The sequence below is a fragment of the Rhinolophus sinicus genome, linkage group LG01 (genome assembly GCF_036562045.2).
Source record: "Rhinolophus sinicus isolate RSC01 linkage group LG01, ASM3656204v1, whole genome shotgun sequence".
NCBI classification, from domain to species: domain Eukaryota; kingdom Metazoa; phylum Chordata; class Mammalia; order Chiroptera; family Rhinolophidae; genus Rhinolophus; species Rhinolophus sinicus.
In genome coordinates this window covers 80,986,301-81,003,164 of record NC_133751.1, presented here as the reverse complement: position 1 = coordinate 81,003,164, position 16,864 = coordinate 80,986,301, and the positions used below count along the sequence as shown (strand labels likewise).

Here is a 16,864-nt window from a genome sequence, read left to right as displayed (position 1 = left end):
ATTGATGTCACAGGGATTGAGAAAATGTGTAAATTCTCATACATGTCCTTTACAGGAAAGCTACACTTTATGTCTGTCATAAAAAAAAGTTCCAAAGTCAACACACACAAAACATGTTCCAGCACATAGAAAAGTTCCTAGGACGTCTAACAGAACAAAAGTACATATTGAGGTCAGCTCTGCAAGGGAAAATCGTACATCTTGTATAGGCGTTCCCTTGTGGCAGGATTAGTCTTTCATTGTGTTCTCGGTGATATTTTCATTATCTTCCAGATTTCTTGGCATGGAGTGCAAAAAAAAACCAAAACAATAAAAAACATCATGTTCATTCCATCTTTGGATCTAAACACAGGGCCTGTCATATCTCTAAAGAAAAGGAGGGAGAGAAAGTTAGGAAGAGGGCACTGAGAGTGAGAAGAGCCCATTATTTTCCTCAGGGAGCTTCTAGAATCTATGGCATTCCTAATATACTGTTTAGAGTACTTTGTTTTTTTGTCTTTGCTTTTAGTCCATTGACTTTAAAAGCTCTTCCAGAGAACAAGAAGCAAACTGCTGCCCCAGTCCCCAAGTTGTTTACTCCAAAGACATTAAAAAGTCAGCTATTTTCTTTCTGTAATTCATTTTCTCAAGAAAACAATATCACAGACAGCTGAGTCCTGCTAGCCACTGGACCAACACTGCTGTGCCCTGGCCAGAGGTGGGGAAACCAGTCTCCCTGATGAGCTGGTGGTCATGGCCAAATCCCCCAACCCACAGTAGATGGGTGAACCTTAGCAGATTGCAACCTTCCAATCAGGGTGCACGTGTCACAGAGGGCCTCACCCTTGGAGTTTAATGCCGTGCAGTCACCATTTTGAAATTTTTAATAAGGTAATATTTTAATTTCTTTTGTAAGTGAAGTCTGTCGGAACCAAGGAGCAGGCAATAGGACCTGATATGTGCAGTTCTGCCTCCTGCCCTGTGGAATGGGTTCTGTACCTCCTTTCCCCTGCTTCTCTCCCAGCCCCGCCCTACTGCTGCCCTTCATTCCTGGCATGGGGCCTGTACACAGATGCAGGAAGGGTTGGCTTGGGATAGGGCACACACCCCATGGTGTTTCTCTGCCCTGGACTGGCAGAGCTGCAGTGTGTTTAGAGGGGGACTGGGCTGGAGGTAAGCCTCCTTTCACATTGATTCACCATTTAATTTAAATATAAGCTCAACCAAGATAACCTAATGAACAAAACGTATTTTAAGTTATTTTTGGGTGGTATGATTGCTCTAAATATTTATTTCATGTGTGGGTTTGTGTTTATAACACTTCTTTGAAGTGCAAAACACTTGAAACACCAGCATTAATGTTCTCTAAAGAATCAAGAGAAGAAATGAAAGTGGGTTCAAACACTTCCTTTAACATGCCTGTTCAGTTAGCTAGTCTTCTGGGAAAGATTAGAACCTATATGTTTTTTAAAGGATGCTGGCTTGTATACCAAACTTCAGAAAGTCGTATTACATCACAATAGAAAATATATTTAAAAAGAGTTGCTAAAGACATTACAACTTCATCTACTTTTAATCGACTAAGGCAAGGAGTGATCAGGTACACAGTTTTGTACAAAGCCTTTGAAGTCCTCTTGCAGAAAATAAGTTTCTGTAAAGTAATTATCCTAGGATTAAAAGTAGTAGCTCACCCTTCAAATGACCTAATATAGTTTCAAATTTCTTATAATGAATTAAGCATCAATATTTTTAAAAGGAGACTATTATTACTTTTCTCAGTGACTCTGAAATCTCTCTTCCATACTTGGCCCCATCGTAGGACAAAAAGCATTATGAGTTAGCAATTGATTGAAATGGAAGAACAACTGACAGTGCTGAACTTTAACGAGGCCCTGTGTTCCTGGTAAGTAGCAAGAGTGGAGAAATCCCCCCACCATTTTGTCTTCTGAGAAATGACCATCCTGCTTTCATATATTCTGAGACCCACCGCTACCCTTCCTCAGTGAATATGACTCTCTTGTTTACTTGCCTCTTTGGATTTCTCCATCCCCTTCCTTTACTTTAAGAAGTTCTTCATTAATGAATGTCGTACCTATTACTTTAGCCTGGTAAAACCATCTCCTTAATTATCCAGTGCATTTTTTTCTTTGACAGTTTTTTTTTAAAAAGAGAAAAAAAAAGTTCCAGTTTTTTGGTAAAAACAACGAAGTCAAATTGCAGTTGGAAAGTGATGTGACTTTGATAATAAGCAGGGCTGTACGTTTTGATCAACTGTTTTAAAGCAATGTTTTCAAGGACAGAGTAGGTGGCTCCATTCCATAAATGAGGTAGATGAAGTCTAACGCTGACTGCTTCACCTAAGGCCTTGCCAGGAAATACCAGCAGCACCAGGTACGGAATTGTAGCTGAAATAGCAATTTCCTTACCACCTTTCTCTTGCTTGAGGGTGTTGTTTAATCTCATTGGAATTTTGACCTTAATGATAATTACAGAATTGGATATAATTCCTTTCCTCATTAATCTCCATGTTTAAAAAATTATGTGTATATATGTGTGTGCTTTAGTGATTTAAACAGGCTTTTGAGTGGCACAATATAAAATGATAGACCTTACTCATGAAAACTAACCCACCTGCAGGGATTAAGACAATGTAATCATAAATTATGATTTTCTAGCAACTCATATGCAAATATTTGCAACCTCTGTTACTCTTCTGCTTACAAAGACTTGTGGTGGCAATAACAGTCATAGAAGGAAGCAAGTTTTAAATAAATGAAACTGCTTTAATATACTCGTAGGTATTGTATACAATGCTGAAACTTCTATTATATAAATGGAATGCCTGTGGCTATCTATAAGGCTTTCTTTGGGGAGAAAAAATGAAAACGTTTTTTCAGTGACAGTAATGATTACCCCAGAGCTTCTGGATAGACAAGTGAGTGAGCCTGACATGATAGATTCTAGTGGCAAACAGGGATTCTTACAAATAAAATAAATGCTGAAATTTGGGTATGGCTAGAAATTTTCTTTCTTTCTAACATAATGTTACGTCTAACTATTCTTTCTGTTGCTAGTTATAACCCATTATAATAGCACACAATAGGAAAGAATGCAAAAGTCCCCAGGAGGAGATGGGTTAAGTAAACTATGGGGCACCCATTCAGTGGACTGCTGTGCAGCAGGTAAAAATTAGTTGGGAGGGGAAAATGGCATAAAAATAGTTTATGAGACAACTGAATAAAATAGAAACTTGTTTATGATCCAGAGAAGAATACCTGACTACAAATGGCTGAATTTAGATGTAGCCCTGAATAGAATGTACGTTCAATAAGTCATGAACTAGGTCCATCTTTCATTACTGTATCTTCAGCACAGTGTTTGCTATGAGATGTGTTTAAATGAATAAATTTAAGTATATACAGAATGGTTCCATAAGAAAACTATATGTTATGCATAGAAAAAACTCTAAGAATATGCATTAAAATATTAACTTTAATTCCAAGTGGATGATTCTTCCTTTACCAATTGGTATTTTTAATTTTTATAGTAAAATTGTATTTCTTATGTAATCAGAAAACAATAAAATAAAATTAAAAATATATCTCTCCATTGCTTTTCCAGAGCACTACCTATGAAATAGCCCATTTCTATATTTAGGCAGTTTACAGAGCCCGGCTGACATTTTCTTAATCTTAGAAAGCAGCTTATTTTCTGAAATCCTTGCATTTTATCCAGGCTTACCCCTCAGTGAACAATCACACACAGTCTGTTTCAGTAAATGAACTGAAAATCAAATGAGGCAACTATTATATGCTGTCTGTCACTCATATGTAAATGACATTTCATTCTTTTGGAAACAAGAACCAAAGGAAAACGCGTGTTGCTCCCTAGCAGACATGAAGCCCGCAATAGCTCTGTTCTCAGTCTTCACAAGCCACTGATTTGAGAAGAAACTGGCTGAAATCCTAGGAGCTCGTTCCAAACGCTCTAATAATTCCCTTGAGCAGTAAACATATTTTATTTCTCAGTGTTAGACATTGATTACTGAAGAACACAATGCCTGCGTTTCTAGACACTAACAAAAGTTATGTTTGATTGGCCAACAATTGTGCATTAATTCCTCAAGAGGAATGCTGAGTGTATGTGTGTTATGATAGAGACCCATTCTTGTAGCCTAGATGGCCAAATGTATTCAGTGATGCATTTGATTTAAAATTGTGAAATGAATATGCCCAGGGGAAGCATTAGACACCCTGAATGTTATAGTTCAAAAGAGGAAAACAGCAATGTCTGAAGAACCAGAGTTGGAAGAAGGGAACAGTGTAGATTTGTTCTGTTCATTTATAGATTTGTCCTTTTTTAAAAAACACCAGTTATATACAAAGTATGTCAGAATCAGAAATGTTAATCCAGCTATAGTACTCTTCTTAAATAATAGCAGCAAATTCCCAAAGAACCAGCTAGGATATTAATCTGTTCTGTATTTTGAAAGTAGAATCCTGAGAAAATACTATCCCTTTTAAGTCAAGCTTAAAAACTATTAAATAAATAGTTTTAAAATTTATTTATAGTCTGTCTACAATTAAATGGAGAAAGGTTTTAAATAAATTACATTAGCTCAATTTTGGAGAGTTTCCTAGAAAAATATAATCCTTGGAAAGTTTTGAAAGAAGTGGAAAAGTTGTATTAAGAAAATAAAATGAAGTATCCCAGAATTAGCCTGCCCATAAGGGAACTCATAATAGAAAAAGAATTTGCTTTTAAATCTTTTGCACCCAAGGGGAAGATACATTTCTAGAACCCTGTCATTCACAGCAGAGAATCAAAACCAATGTTACTGGCAAACAATAAGGAAGTTATTAGTCTCTTTACCTGGCATGAAATAATTCAATTCATTATGGTTCACTTTATGGTAAAATGAATGGTAATACATTGCAAATAATACACTGTTTAATTTATTTCCCTTAATTCAAACTCAGCAATCACAATAGGAAGGGAAGTATTTCACACTTCCCACAAAGAATTATCTCTAAATGGAATCTTTTTCCACAAAATATTCAACACAAAAGCACCGCCAGTCTACAAAATGAATGCTAATCATTGGAGGTTTTCCTACTTAACAAACATCTACTTAATATCCCCTTGACCTGATTTACTTGGTTCAACCAAAGTTACTAAAGATTACTAGTGGATATATAAATTTTATTCAATTTTTCACTCAATACCTTGTCTGGAAGTACCTTTGGTTACTTGTAAACTGAGAGCCCACATCCCATCGTGGATGTTCTTTTCCTTCGTTTGGTGCCCCTCTTTAGAACTCAGGCAGCATGGTGTATATACTTCTAATTTAACCTCCAGTACATTTGTTATGTATTATAGCTACAGTTCACTGTTCCTGCTAGACTGTGACTCACTGATGGCAGTGAAGAACGTTATTTTGTATTTTGTTTTTTTAGTACATAACACCAAATAAGATGCGTGGCACATGTAGGAGGTCAATAAACATTTAGTGAATAAAGTAACTAATTAATTAAAAACCTCCAAAAAGCTATGAAAGCTATATTCCTCAACGACAAAATAAAAGATGCTCTTATTGAAGTGTGACATATTAATTTAACATTCAGATGGGAAGACTGAATGAAGTTTACAGTTTTTGTCTCCCCTTGGACTCGACAAGATATGAAACTTATTAGTGACATAAGATAAAAGATTTGAGATGGGAGAGGGAGACTCTCGATGGGAGTGTCAGCTGTGTGAGTGTCAGCTGTGTGAGTGTCAGCTGTGTGAGTGTCTATGGGACCACCGTCAGGCTGATGTTCTTCCTCAGAGGATTCGGCTGTTAGGCCATTTGGCACTTGGCTAGCACTAAGGGACAAACTGTCCTTGCATTATTGTCGTGGTCCAGTGTTATTCCTAAGTTAAATACAGTAATTTTACATTTAGAAAGCATGGAGGGTCCAGATGAAACAGTCACAAAGCTCTTCCCTATGAAAATTGTTTTTCTGTAATATACAGGCCTGCGACTCTTCTTATTTATGAAGTCAAATTCTCCTACGTCCTTAAACTCTCCTAGATGTAAGTCAGTCAACTTTCAAATCTTTTTTAGGCCAGGAGACACTGGCTGACTCAGTCCAATTTATATTCAAGAGTTGTTTATTTTTGTCATTGTTCAATATACTCTGACTCCAAAACAAGTTTTATGCATTGGGAATTCCTCTTCACACATACACACCCCAGTAAAACAAATTAAATATAATATACACAATGGGAAATAAAATCCTGGAGTAAGTGTCAATGACGTGGTTGTTCTCCAGAATGACTCTACCAACATGGCCTCCTCGGGATTTTCTTCTCTTTATCTGAGCGGAATCTGCCCTGGGGCTGCCAGTGAATTTTCCGCAAATAGAGTCCTTTTCTGAGTGGAGAGAAAGGGAAGTCTGATTCATGTCAATCTCGCTGTCATGATAACAACCATGAAAGGCCATAGCTTGAACTGCACGAATATTGTAGATTCCAGAAATCTGATAAAAAGACTTTTGTTAGTAAGTCATGAATATGGTTTTATGAATAGGAATTATAGTAAAGATCTAAACAATCAGGTTTTCAGAATAGTTTCAATTAATGCTAAGAATGTTTTGCTTATTTTAAAGAATAAAATTCTAGTTTTGCTTCTTGTGTCTAACTAAAAGTTATTTTAAATAATCAGTGGAAAACATTATCGTGGAGATCCATTTTTAATAGGTATTTAACAAGGCTTATAGTTATTTCCATAGAGATATTTGACCATTATACACACAAATGTTACAAAACTACATTGTCAATATTTTCTGATTTAGAAAAAAAAAGTCTGACAGACTTTTATACTCAATGCGTGTTTCCCCAGAAAGAAACAGTTTCAAGTTTTTCCCTTTGTTTCTGAGTAGTATGAAATGTTTGGCATAAGTTTTGTGACATGGAATTGAACATGATTTATCAGAAGAGCAGTCTAAGCCAATTGGATTTGCTTTTCACTGTATTTTTCCTCTTTAGAGAAAACATAGCAGTTTGCCCAGTTAGTGTGTTTTTTTGTCCAAAAACAGAACAATATCATCTGGGGATCCATTTATGCTCAAATTTGCGCTGTGGGTAGGGGGTGACTTTTGGCTGTTCTTTTAAAATGCAAATTAGCCAAACCTTCCCATTTTTGCTGAAAAGTACCTATAAATGATGCTAACAACCCAATTAAACAAACTTGAAATTGACTTATTTCAAGGAGTGGATTATCAATGCTTTCTGGCTCCAGTGCCTGATTGAATCTAAACTACCATTTCCCTTTAAGTTTTCACTCTGAGGGAGATAGTGGTTCTCACTAGTACAGAGCTGTGTCTATGAAGCAGCTGTACTAATTGCTTTCTGAGAAAACAAAATCACTTCTTGATCTATAGGGAAATTAAGAAATGAAGAAGTATGAACTGGCTACTATTGGATGAAATTATTCAGAATTCAAATTGGAGGCAGGAGAGTAAATTCTGCCAAAATGTGTATTTGGTTCATAGTGATTTAAAAACTGACTGTTTTACTAAATTCAAAAGACATGGAGACTAGAAATAATTCAGACACAGAAAGGCAAATACCAGATGATTTCACTTATATGTGGAATCTAAAGAACAAAATAAATGAACAAACAAAACTGAAACAGACCCCTAGATACAGAGAACAAACTGATGGTTCCCAGATGAGAGGGAGGTTGAAGAGCTGGGTGAAAAAGGTGAAGGAATTAAGAAGTACAAATCGGCAATTACAAAATCATCACTATAGGGGATATAGTCAACAGCATTGTAATAACTGTATATGGTGTCAGGTGGGTGTAAGACTTATCAGGGGGATCATTTTGTAAGTTATATAAATGCCTAACCACTATGCTGTACACCTGAAAATAATATAATATTGAATTTCAACTGTAATTGAAAAAAGTCTATCTTTTATATTCAACCTCCCCAAAAAAACCCCAAATTAAAAAAAAAAAAAAGACATGGAGACTACGTATTCTGTGTAGTCAGTAAACTAACTAGGGCAAGTTATGTTGTCCCTTTTTGTTTTAATTTCCATAATAAAATGAAAATGGACAAAATACACATGAAATTAGATCAAGACTGAATAACTAACCTCAGATGGCCAAAAATAACATTAATAATATATTCAAATCTGGATCTGAAGATAGAATATCTACCGTTTCTCCAAAAATAAGACCTAGCCGGAAAATCAGCCCTAATGCATATTTTGGAGCAAAATTAATATAAGACCCAGTATTATTATATTATGTTATATTATATTATATTATATTATATTATATTATATTATATTATATTATATTAAAGACCCGGTCTTATAGTAAAATAAGACCGGGTCTTATATTAATTTTTGCTCCAAAAGATTCATTAGAGCTGATTGTCTGGCTAGGTCTTATTTTCAGGGAAACACGGTAATGACAGCTACATATTGTTTTTTAATAGAACATGCCAAGTGGTGAACACCTTGAGTTTGATGTGGTCAGGGCACTAATCTCAGTAAGAACTACACATTTGTGTAGCACTTTATAGTTTGCAAAAGTTTCAGGCTTATTTAGTATATCATTTGAGCCTCGTAGGTAAAGAGGTAAAGAGGGAAGAATTCTATAATTTTGCAAATGCAGAATGAAGTTTAGGAGACATAACCTGGAAACAAAGCTAGGAAGTGGTAGAGTTAGGTTTGTCATCACTTCTTCTGACACCAAATCTTGTGTTCTTTCATTTGCCTCACAATTATATGAATGTCAGGTAGGGTATTTCTTTGAGATAATTGCACCTTTAAAGGAGGATGTTTAGAAAAGTGGTTTCCAGAAGCTGGAGGAGTGGGGGGAAATGGGGGAGTGTAATGGGTACAGAATCTCAGTTTTTCAAGATTAAAAATTTCTGGAGATTGGTTGCCTAATAATGTAAATATTCTTAACAGTATTTAACTGTACACTTAAAAAGGGTTAAGATGGTAAGTTCTATGTTACAGGTACTTTTACTACAATTAAAAACAAAAAATAATTTTAAAAATGGATAATGCTAATTAACCCAAAATAATCTCGTCCTAGTGATACAGAGGAACATGAAGATTGTGTACAACCCCATGAAGTTAAAAAAAGAAATCCAGGTAGGGTTAACCTATGTGTTGTGTGGCAGGCTGGGGCAAGGAGACATATTTTAAAGTCAAAGGTCTAGATGGGTCAAAATTACTTCAGTACCTCTTCCTTAGGTTAACCACTCCCCACATAAAAACAAAACAAAACAAGAACAATAAATTCATTCCCTTGTGACACACTTCTCTGTCACCTTTCATTTCACAGATGACCTAAATCACTGTGGAAGAAATAGATCAGCAGCATTTGGGGCTCTTTAGAAATGCAGACTCTCAGGTCCCACCCCCAACCTACTGAATGAAAACTGTGACTAGTCCCAGGTGATGTGTACACAGTCATTACTGCATACTTGTCTATACCCTTCTGGTTTACTCACACCTGCATAGCAGTCACTATGGGGTACATACGTGACAGGGACACACTATCACATACAAAAGAAATGGAAGCATCTGCAATAAAGCAAAAGCAGCTCCTATTATAGCTTTGACTCAAAGGGTATACAATAAAAGAATGAAGTTAGCATTGTAGGAGAACTGAATTGCAATTGCAGCTCTGTTGGCTGTGAATCTTTAGGCAAATCACTTTACTTCTCTAAAACTCTACCTCTTTATTTTTAAAATAGAGATCACCTCTGCAAGACCTATATGAGGGTTCAGTTGGAAAAGAAGATATAAAAATATTCTGAAGAGTATGAAATGCTCTCACTAAAAGTGTAAAAATATAAAATAATGTACTGTTTTGGGTATGTATAAATGCTAATATAAGAATTTCTTAAGTCAATGTGAATATATTACATTAAACTTACGTGTCTATATCTATATCTATATAGCTATATCTATATCTATCTATCATCTATCTATCTATCTATCTATCTATCTATCTATCTATCTATCTGTCTGTCTATACACACACACACACACACACACACACACACACACATAAGGTTGGACAGTTAAGTGCGTACTCATCCTAGAAAAAGTGCAACATACCTCATTGCTGAATATCACTACAGTCACCTTTGAAGTACTCCCCTTGGGAAGTTATGCACCAATGTCAGTGCCTAGTCCACCCTTCAAAGCAATTTTGGAACTCTTTTTCTGGAATGGCCATCAGAGCTATCGTCATATTACCCTTGATGTCCTGAATATTATCAAAATGTCTTCCTTTCAATATTTCCTTCATCTTTGGGTAAAGAAAGAAATAATTGGGGGCCAGATCAGGTGAATAGGGAGGGTGTTCCAATACAGTTATTTGTTTACTGGCTAAAAACTCCCTCACAGACAGTGCCGTGTGAGCTGGGGCATTGTTGTGATGCAAGAGTCATGAATTGTTGGCGAAAAGTTCAGGTCGTCTAACTTTTTTATGCAGCCTTTTCAGCACTTCCAAATAGTAAACTTGGTTAATTGTTTGTCCAGTTGGTACAAGTTCATAATGAATAATCCTTCTGATATCAAAAAAAGGTTAGTAACATCGTTGCATCAAGTTTGGGAACTTGTCAGACCTCGTATACACAGAGAAGGTGCCAAAAATATATATACACATTTTAAAAAAGAAAAAAAACTGTATTAAAATTGTAATACTCAATCTATACTGATAACAAATGAGGAATACAAGTCATGTGTATACATTTTTTGGCACCCCCAGTAGAGAGAGAGAGAGAGAGAGAGAGAGAGAGAGAGAGAGAATAGAGAGAGAGATCTGCTAATCAAAGCAAGGCAGTACCTTCCCTGTTTTCCTCAGTTGCTTCTGTTCTTCCACTGTGGTGAGGTAGTTCACGGCTGCATACTCAATGATTGACAGGAACACAAAGAGGGAGCTGACCCCCAGGTACACATCCACGGCCGTGATGTAGGACAGCTGGGGCATGGAGGCAGTCATGCCAGAGATGATGGTGGACATGGTGAGCATCATGGTGATTCCTGCCATTGGAGAATAAAGACATTCTCAATGACATAACCATTTGGTTCCAGGATCTGCTGCAGGATTACACCAGGGGACACATTTTCAGAACAATATCAATCTGGTGACCAAAGGGTAGTGCTGGGAAGGAATCTCTGCCTGTGAATCTAGCTCACATCTTGAGCCTAAGCAAGAAGCTCTCCTTGGATTTCTCTTTCTACCTCTTTTTCTTGTCCTCCACCCATTGTCCGTAATGTTCCCTTCCCTCCATCTAAAAGACTTCACAGTCAGACATGTCTTTCAGGACCCAGTGCTTCTCACCCTCAGGCTATCTTCTGCTAACCACCCCAAAAAGGTAAAAGTATACTCGATTTTGAAATAGTTTTCTAGGATAGAAATCCCAAAATCATTATTACTACTGTTCCCTATCGTTTCACAACTTTTAGTGTTAAGAAATTGTCTTAGTGTTCTCCTTTAATCTTTCATTCTTTGAGGAGTGATCTTTATAGCATGAAAGATTGCTGTTCTCCATATTTTTCTTTCATGTACCATTACTTACAAGTCATCATTATTGCTATACTTTGTCCCCTGTTACAGAAGCTACAGTTCAACTGAGATTCAGAATGGAAGTGTGCCAGAGGATGCTTGGTTGTGTAGGTATTTACTAAGCAACTGCTCAATGCCAGTTACTTTTCTCTCCTATCCCTCCTTCCCTCCCTCCCTTCTCCTCTTGTCTTCCATCTCCTCCCTCTTTCTTCTCTTCCTTTCTGATTGCCTTCTCTTTCCCTTTCCTTTTTCTTCTCTTTCTTTCCCTTCTTTATTCTCTGGCCTGAGCATCCGTGGTGAGAGATTTGGGTTCTGGGGGACAATAGAGAAAGAAGTGACTCTGAGATTTCCTTAATAAAATGTTGGCCTTTGGGAGGGCTATTCTGTGTCTACACTAATTTCTCAGAGGGTTGCTGCCAAAGTACTGCCTGGAGAGAAAGTACAGTATTGTAAATATTTGAAAGGTACGCTGGCTGGCATGGTTTTATTTCTTCACTTCCCACCAGGGAGGTGCAAATGGAATCCTTAATGATTTTTATAAGTTGTGAGGACATTTTAATGTCAACAAACAGAGTCCTGAACAGCAGGAAGAGCACCGTGATTTACTCCTAAATGCACAGACACAGCATGTGGACAGCTTTCACCAATGCATTTCTACCCTCTCCACAATAACTCTGCTCATCGAAGGGAGGCCCATATCAAAGACAATGACAGCTCGACAGAGCTATTCAATTTCAAATGAATTTTTTCCAGTTGTGTGATCAATACCAACAGAATCTGGCAATTTGACAGTCACCATGGGAGGGCCCGGCCCTGGAATCTCACCTTCGCACTGATGTGGACTCCAGAAAAAGAAAGCTAACTGCTGTTCTAGCTCTTACCATTACACACAGGCCCCTGTCTCACTGGGTTTCAGGTTTCTCTAATGCAGGAAAGGGGTGATATCCACAATTTGCATATTAGCAGATGTTGTTTGCATTCCTTGCTACATAAACTTGGAGATGTGAAATTTTTATTAACGTTACAGATGTTTGCTTGGCTGAGATCAAGATTATTAAATAAAACTTGCTTCCTTTTATGGAAGGCTTCCTCTCCGCAAACTTAGATAAATATTATTAGCCACATGTTGCAGAAAAGCAAGATGAGCTGAGAGTGGCTAAATAATTAGTCTGAGTTTTGGCAGGAGCAGGATTGAAGCCTTTCTCTCTGAGCGTAGAACCCGTTTCTTACCTGCAGACATGCTGCCTCTAGTTCTGGACCTGTAAAGAGAATTTCCTTTTGTTTTTAAGATTATAAACCAATCTCTACAGATGGAGCATCTCTGAGACAAGATGCTATAAAATTGAGTGTAGAATTATCTCAGGAAGCATGAAGGTACTTTGTGCTTTTCAACAGGCCAAAAGTCTTACTCTCTTCTGAATTTCACTGGTAAAACTGAATAAATCCTAAACTCATGTTCCTATTTAGAACATGAGTTTAACTTACATCATTAGTCCAAAATTTTAAAATGCCTTCTCTTACTCATTTTCTAAGACATGGAAGATAGAACTTGATTCTTTTTTCAATGGACAGTAACGTGGAGCTTAATGGACAAAATAAAGATTTAGAAAGAACACAATAGTTTACAAAGTAGATAGGCCTTGTCATGTATTTTAAATTGATGACTGTTGGACCAATAAAAGGAAACTGCATTATCTGTATTTGCCAGAGAGCAATAAATAATCAGCTATTTTCTTTAAAAGGGTGCTTAGTCCAACTAATATAATACATATAGCTTTATTTATTTTGAAACCAGCGTACTAGATTTTCCTTGTTTAAAATGAGCAGTTAGAAAGAAATAGAGAATGGGAGGAGGAATTGTTAAGTACCAGGAGAAAAGGATGACAAAACTGAAATATATATTCCTCAAGCAGTAGAACTTGGAGTCAAGGAGTATTACAGTTACCTTAAACACATTATGTCTTTTTAACATTCTGGTTGATGAAATGAGAGTATACATATATAAAGTGTACACACACACACACACACACACACACAAGGTCTGACAATTAAGTTTGCGAACTTGTTGCAACGATGTTGCTAACCTTATTTGATATCAGAGGGATTATTCATTATGAATTTGTACCAATTGGACAAACTTAACCAAGTTTACTATTCGGAAGTGCTGAAAAGGCTGCGTGAAAAGTTAGATGACCTGAATTTTTCGCCAACAATTCATGGTTCTTGCATCACAACAATGCACCAGCTCACATGGCACTGTCTGTGAGGGAGTTTTTAGCCAGGAAACAAATAACTGTATTGGAACACCCTCCCTACTCACCTGATCTGACCCCCAATGATTTCTTTCTTTATCCAAAGATAAAGGAAATATTGAAAGGAAGACATTTTGAAGACATTCAGGACATCAAGGGTAATATAACGATTGGCCATTCCAGAAAAGGAGTTCCAAAATTGCTTTGAAGAGTGGACTAGGCACTGGCGTTAGTGCATAGCTTCCCAAGAGGAGTACTTTGAAGGTGACCATAGTGATATTCAGCAATGAGGTATGTAGCACTTTTTCTAGGATGAGCTTGCGAACTTAATTGTCTGACCTTCATATGTATGTATATAAAGCCCTTCTGCTTACAAAGTACGGTGCCTGTCTTGACCAAAAGCAATCAGGCAATCGAGTTGTGAGCAGAACATTGGGAAGGATTTTAATGAGAACACCACTTTTACTGGAAAGAAAAACTGACAAAGTATAGTTGTTCACATTTGGGTAACCAGTAGACATTTCCTCAAAACTGAGTAAAGTAAACCTATCTCTTGAAGTAAAACAACTTGGTATTTGTTGCTAAATGATAAAATTTGAGCTTCCAAGCCAAAACTAGAATGATGTTAAACTTGTATCCAAGTTTATGAGCTTGAAAGCTTCCCACCACTCAAAAACTTTTTTATGAGATTAGTGGTGATATTAGTGAATGGGATTTTTTTATATTGTATAATGAATTCTGTCAAAATTGGGAAGATCTGTATAACTCAGTGCACCAATATTTTCCAAATGACCAATGCATGGGTAAAAAAATTTAGTCAAAGTGCAAAATAGATCAATGGATTTTAATCTAATAGATTAGATAAAATTTATTGATATGGTTTCAGATTCCACATTGCAACTAACCTTTAAGAAACTGTCAATTGCTGAGTTTTGATGCAATGTCAAGGAAGACTATGCACAATTACCTGAAAACGCTATAAAATATGATTCTTTTGTCCAATGCCAAGTCTGGCATATCTGAGTGAGGCCAGACTTCTTCCTATATTTCAACTAAAACCTATTACAACAGTTCGAATGAAGAAGCAGAGGTGAGAAGCCAGCTGCCCTCCACAAGCCAAATGTTAAAGGTTTGCAAAAATGAAAAACAATGCCACACTTCTCACTAATTTTTTTTGTCTTAGAAAAAAACAAAGGGGTGGGGGGTGGGAGGTGAGGGTAAGGGGGATCAAATATATGGTGATGGAAGGAGAACTGACTCTGGGTGGTGAACACACAATGGGATTTATAGATGATGTAATACAGAATTGTACACCTGAAATCTATGTAATTTTACTAACAATTGTCACCCCAATAAATTTAAAAAATGAAAAAAATAAAAAAAACAATTGTTTTTCATATATGATAACTTGTAATGAGTTTAGTATTGCTATTTTTAAATAGATTATTACATATTTTCAAAAATTCTATTTTAATAGCAACCTGACTAATAATGATAAATATAACCCACAAAACAAAAGCTCTCTGGGGTCCTTCATAATTTTTAAAGTATAAATGGATCCTAAGACTAGAGTTTGAGAACCGCTGCCAAAGTGTAAGGAGGAAATTGTGGGTGCAAATATGAAAGACTGAACAAATTGGGGGCCCTGAATAGAACGAGGAAAGTCAAGAAAATAAGTGGGATTTGGGCGACGGGGAAAGAGTAATGTTCAGTTTTGAATGTGCTGAGTGGCTGTAGACCTGAAAGTAAAATTCAGCAGGTCGCTGGAAATACCTATCTGGAACTTGAGAGAAAGATTTAAGATAAGGACATAGATTTGGGATTTATTTCATAAGGACAGTAATTGGAAGTAAGGAGCTTGTTTCATTTGATGAGAGAATCAAAAATGCAAAAAACTTTGAGAATTTACCCATACTTAACAAATGGAAGGAAGAAGTAAAAAGTGGGAAAGAGAAATGAAAGAAAGGTCTGAAGAAGGAGAAAAAGTAGGCTAGTGCAGAGTAATGAAAACAAATGTATTGTTTGTTGGTTTGGTTGGTTTCTTCAAAAACTATGGGCCAGGCATCAGCCTAGGCAGTTGACATGAATGCTCCCGTTTAATTCTCACAGTGGCCTTTAGAAGACAGTATTAATAGACTCATTTTGCAGATGAAGAAGATGAAGCTGGGCTCTTGCCACTATACTTTGTTCTGAATTTGGAGAGTTACACTTAATCATGTAAAATGCTTCACAGAAAGTGAAGAAGAGCAACATCTGAGAAAATGCAAATGGGATAGACAGATGGTCTGAGGGAGCTGCCACAGAAATGGGTAGCCCAGCATTTGGGAAGAGTGAGTAAAGCAGAGGGCAAAATATCTTGGAAAAAACCTGAGTGTGGTAGGAAGCAAAAGCCTGAGAGGATAGCAGTGTTGGAATACTGCAGTTCTCTTTATTACAAAAAGGGGTTGGGGGGAGGACACACTTCTGATTTGTATGTTATTTTACATTAATATGCATAGCAATTTCCTGACCTTGGATCAAATGTAGATGCAAGAAGCACAGAATTTCAGGGACAACTTAAATGCATTTCAGTGTTCTCCATTCTCCCCAATCTCCCCTGGAACCAGCTTTTATTGCTGTCATTTTCAAAGTTTAAGAGCTAAGCAGTCAGATTCAGGAATCGGATTGAAAATCATGTTCATAAATAGTTAGAGACAGAATACCTTTTTCATCCTGTCTCAAGAGCCAGAAATGAGTCTGTAGTCTTCTATTCAGTCTGTGCTGTCCAACTGCCATACTTAAGTCAGGGCATTGCAGCTCTGATGTGAAGTAATAGCCACAGTAATTGAATTATTCATTCAGATGGTGTTTTTTCCCTTGAAGATATTCAAGTCTTAAATGCTTATAGGTTGAAGCTTTCAATAGGGGAAAGAGGTGAACAAATTATTAATATTAATGACAATTTATGTCTTTCAAATGATCTTTTGAAGTATGCATATAATTTGTGAACATTAACTTAGAAATCACCCTTTCGGGGATGAATTGTGTGGTAATTACAATGATT

General features: G+C 36.6%; 1 protein-coding gene across 2 annotated transcripts in view; it reads right to left on the bottom strand.

Annotated features, from left to right (window-relative positions):
• RIOX2 (ribosomal oxygenase 2) overlaps positions 1-16,864 on the bottom strand; it is a 44,718-nt gene that overhangs the window by 26,775 nt on the left and 1,079 nt on the right. Inside the window, exons 3-5 of one of the 2 annotated variants that reach the window (XM_074333099.1) lie at positions 16,524-16,715; positions 12,800-12,828; positions 10,847-11,043 (exon numbers count right to left, since the gene is read on the bottom strand). In XM_074333099.1, coding sequence (XP_074189200.1) covers positions 10,847-11,043; positions 12,800-12,809 — 207 coding nt within the window. In that variant the 5' untranslated portion in view covers positions 12,810-12,828; positions 16,524-16,715. The remainder of the gene's footprint in view (positions 1-10,846; positions 11,044-12,799; positions 12,829-16,523; positions 16,716-16,864) is intronic. The other variant, XM_074333094.1, reaches the window with a different exon arrangement.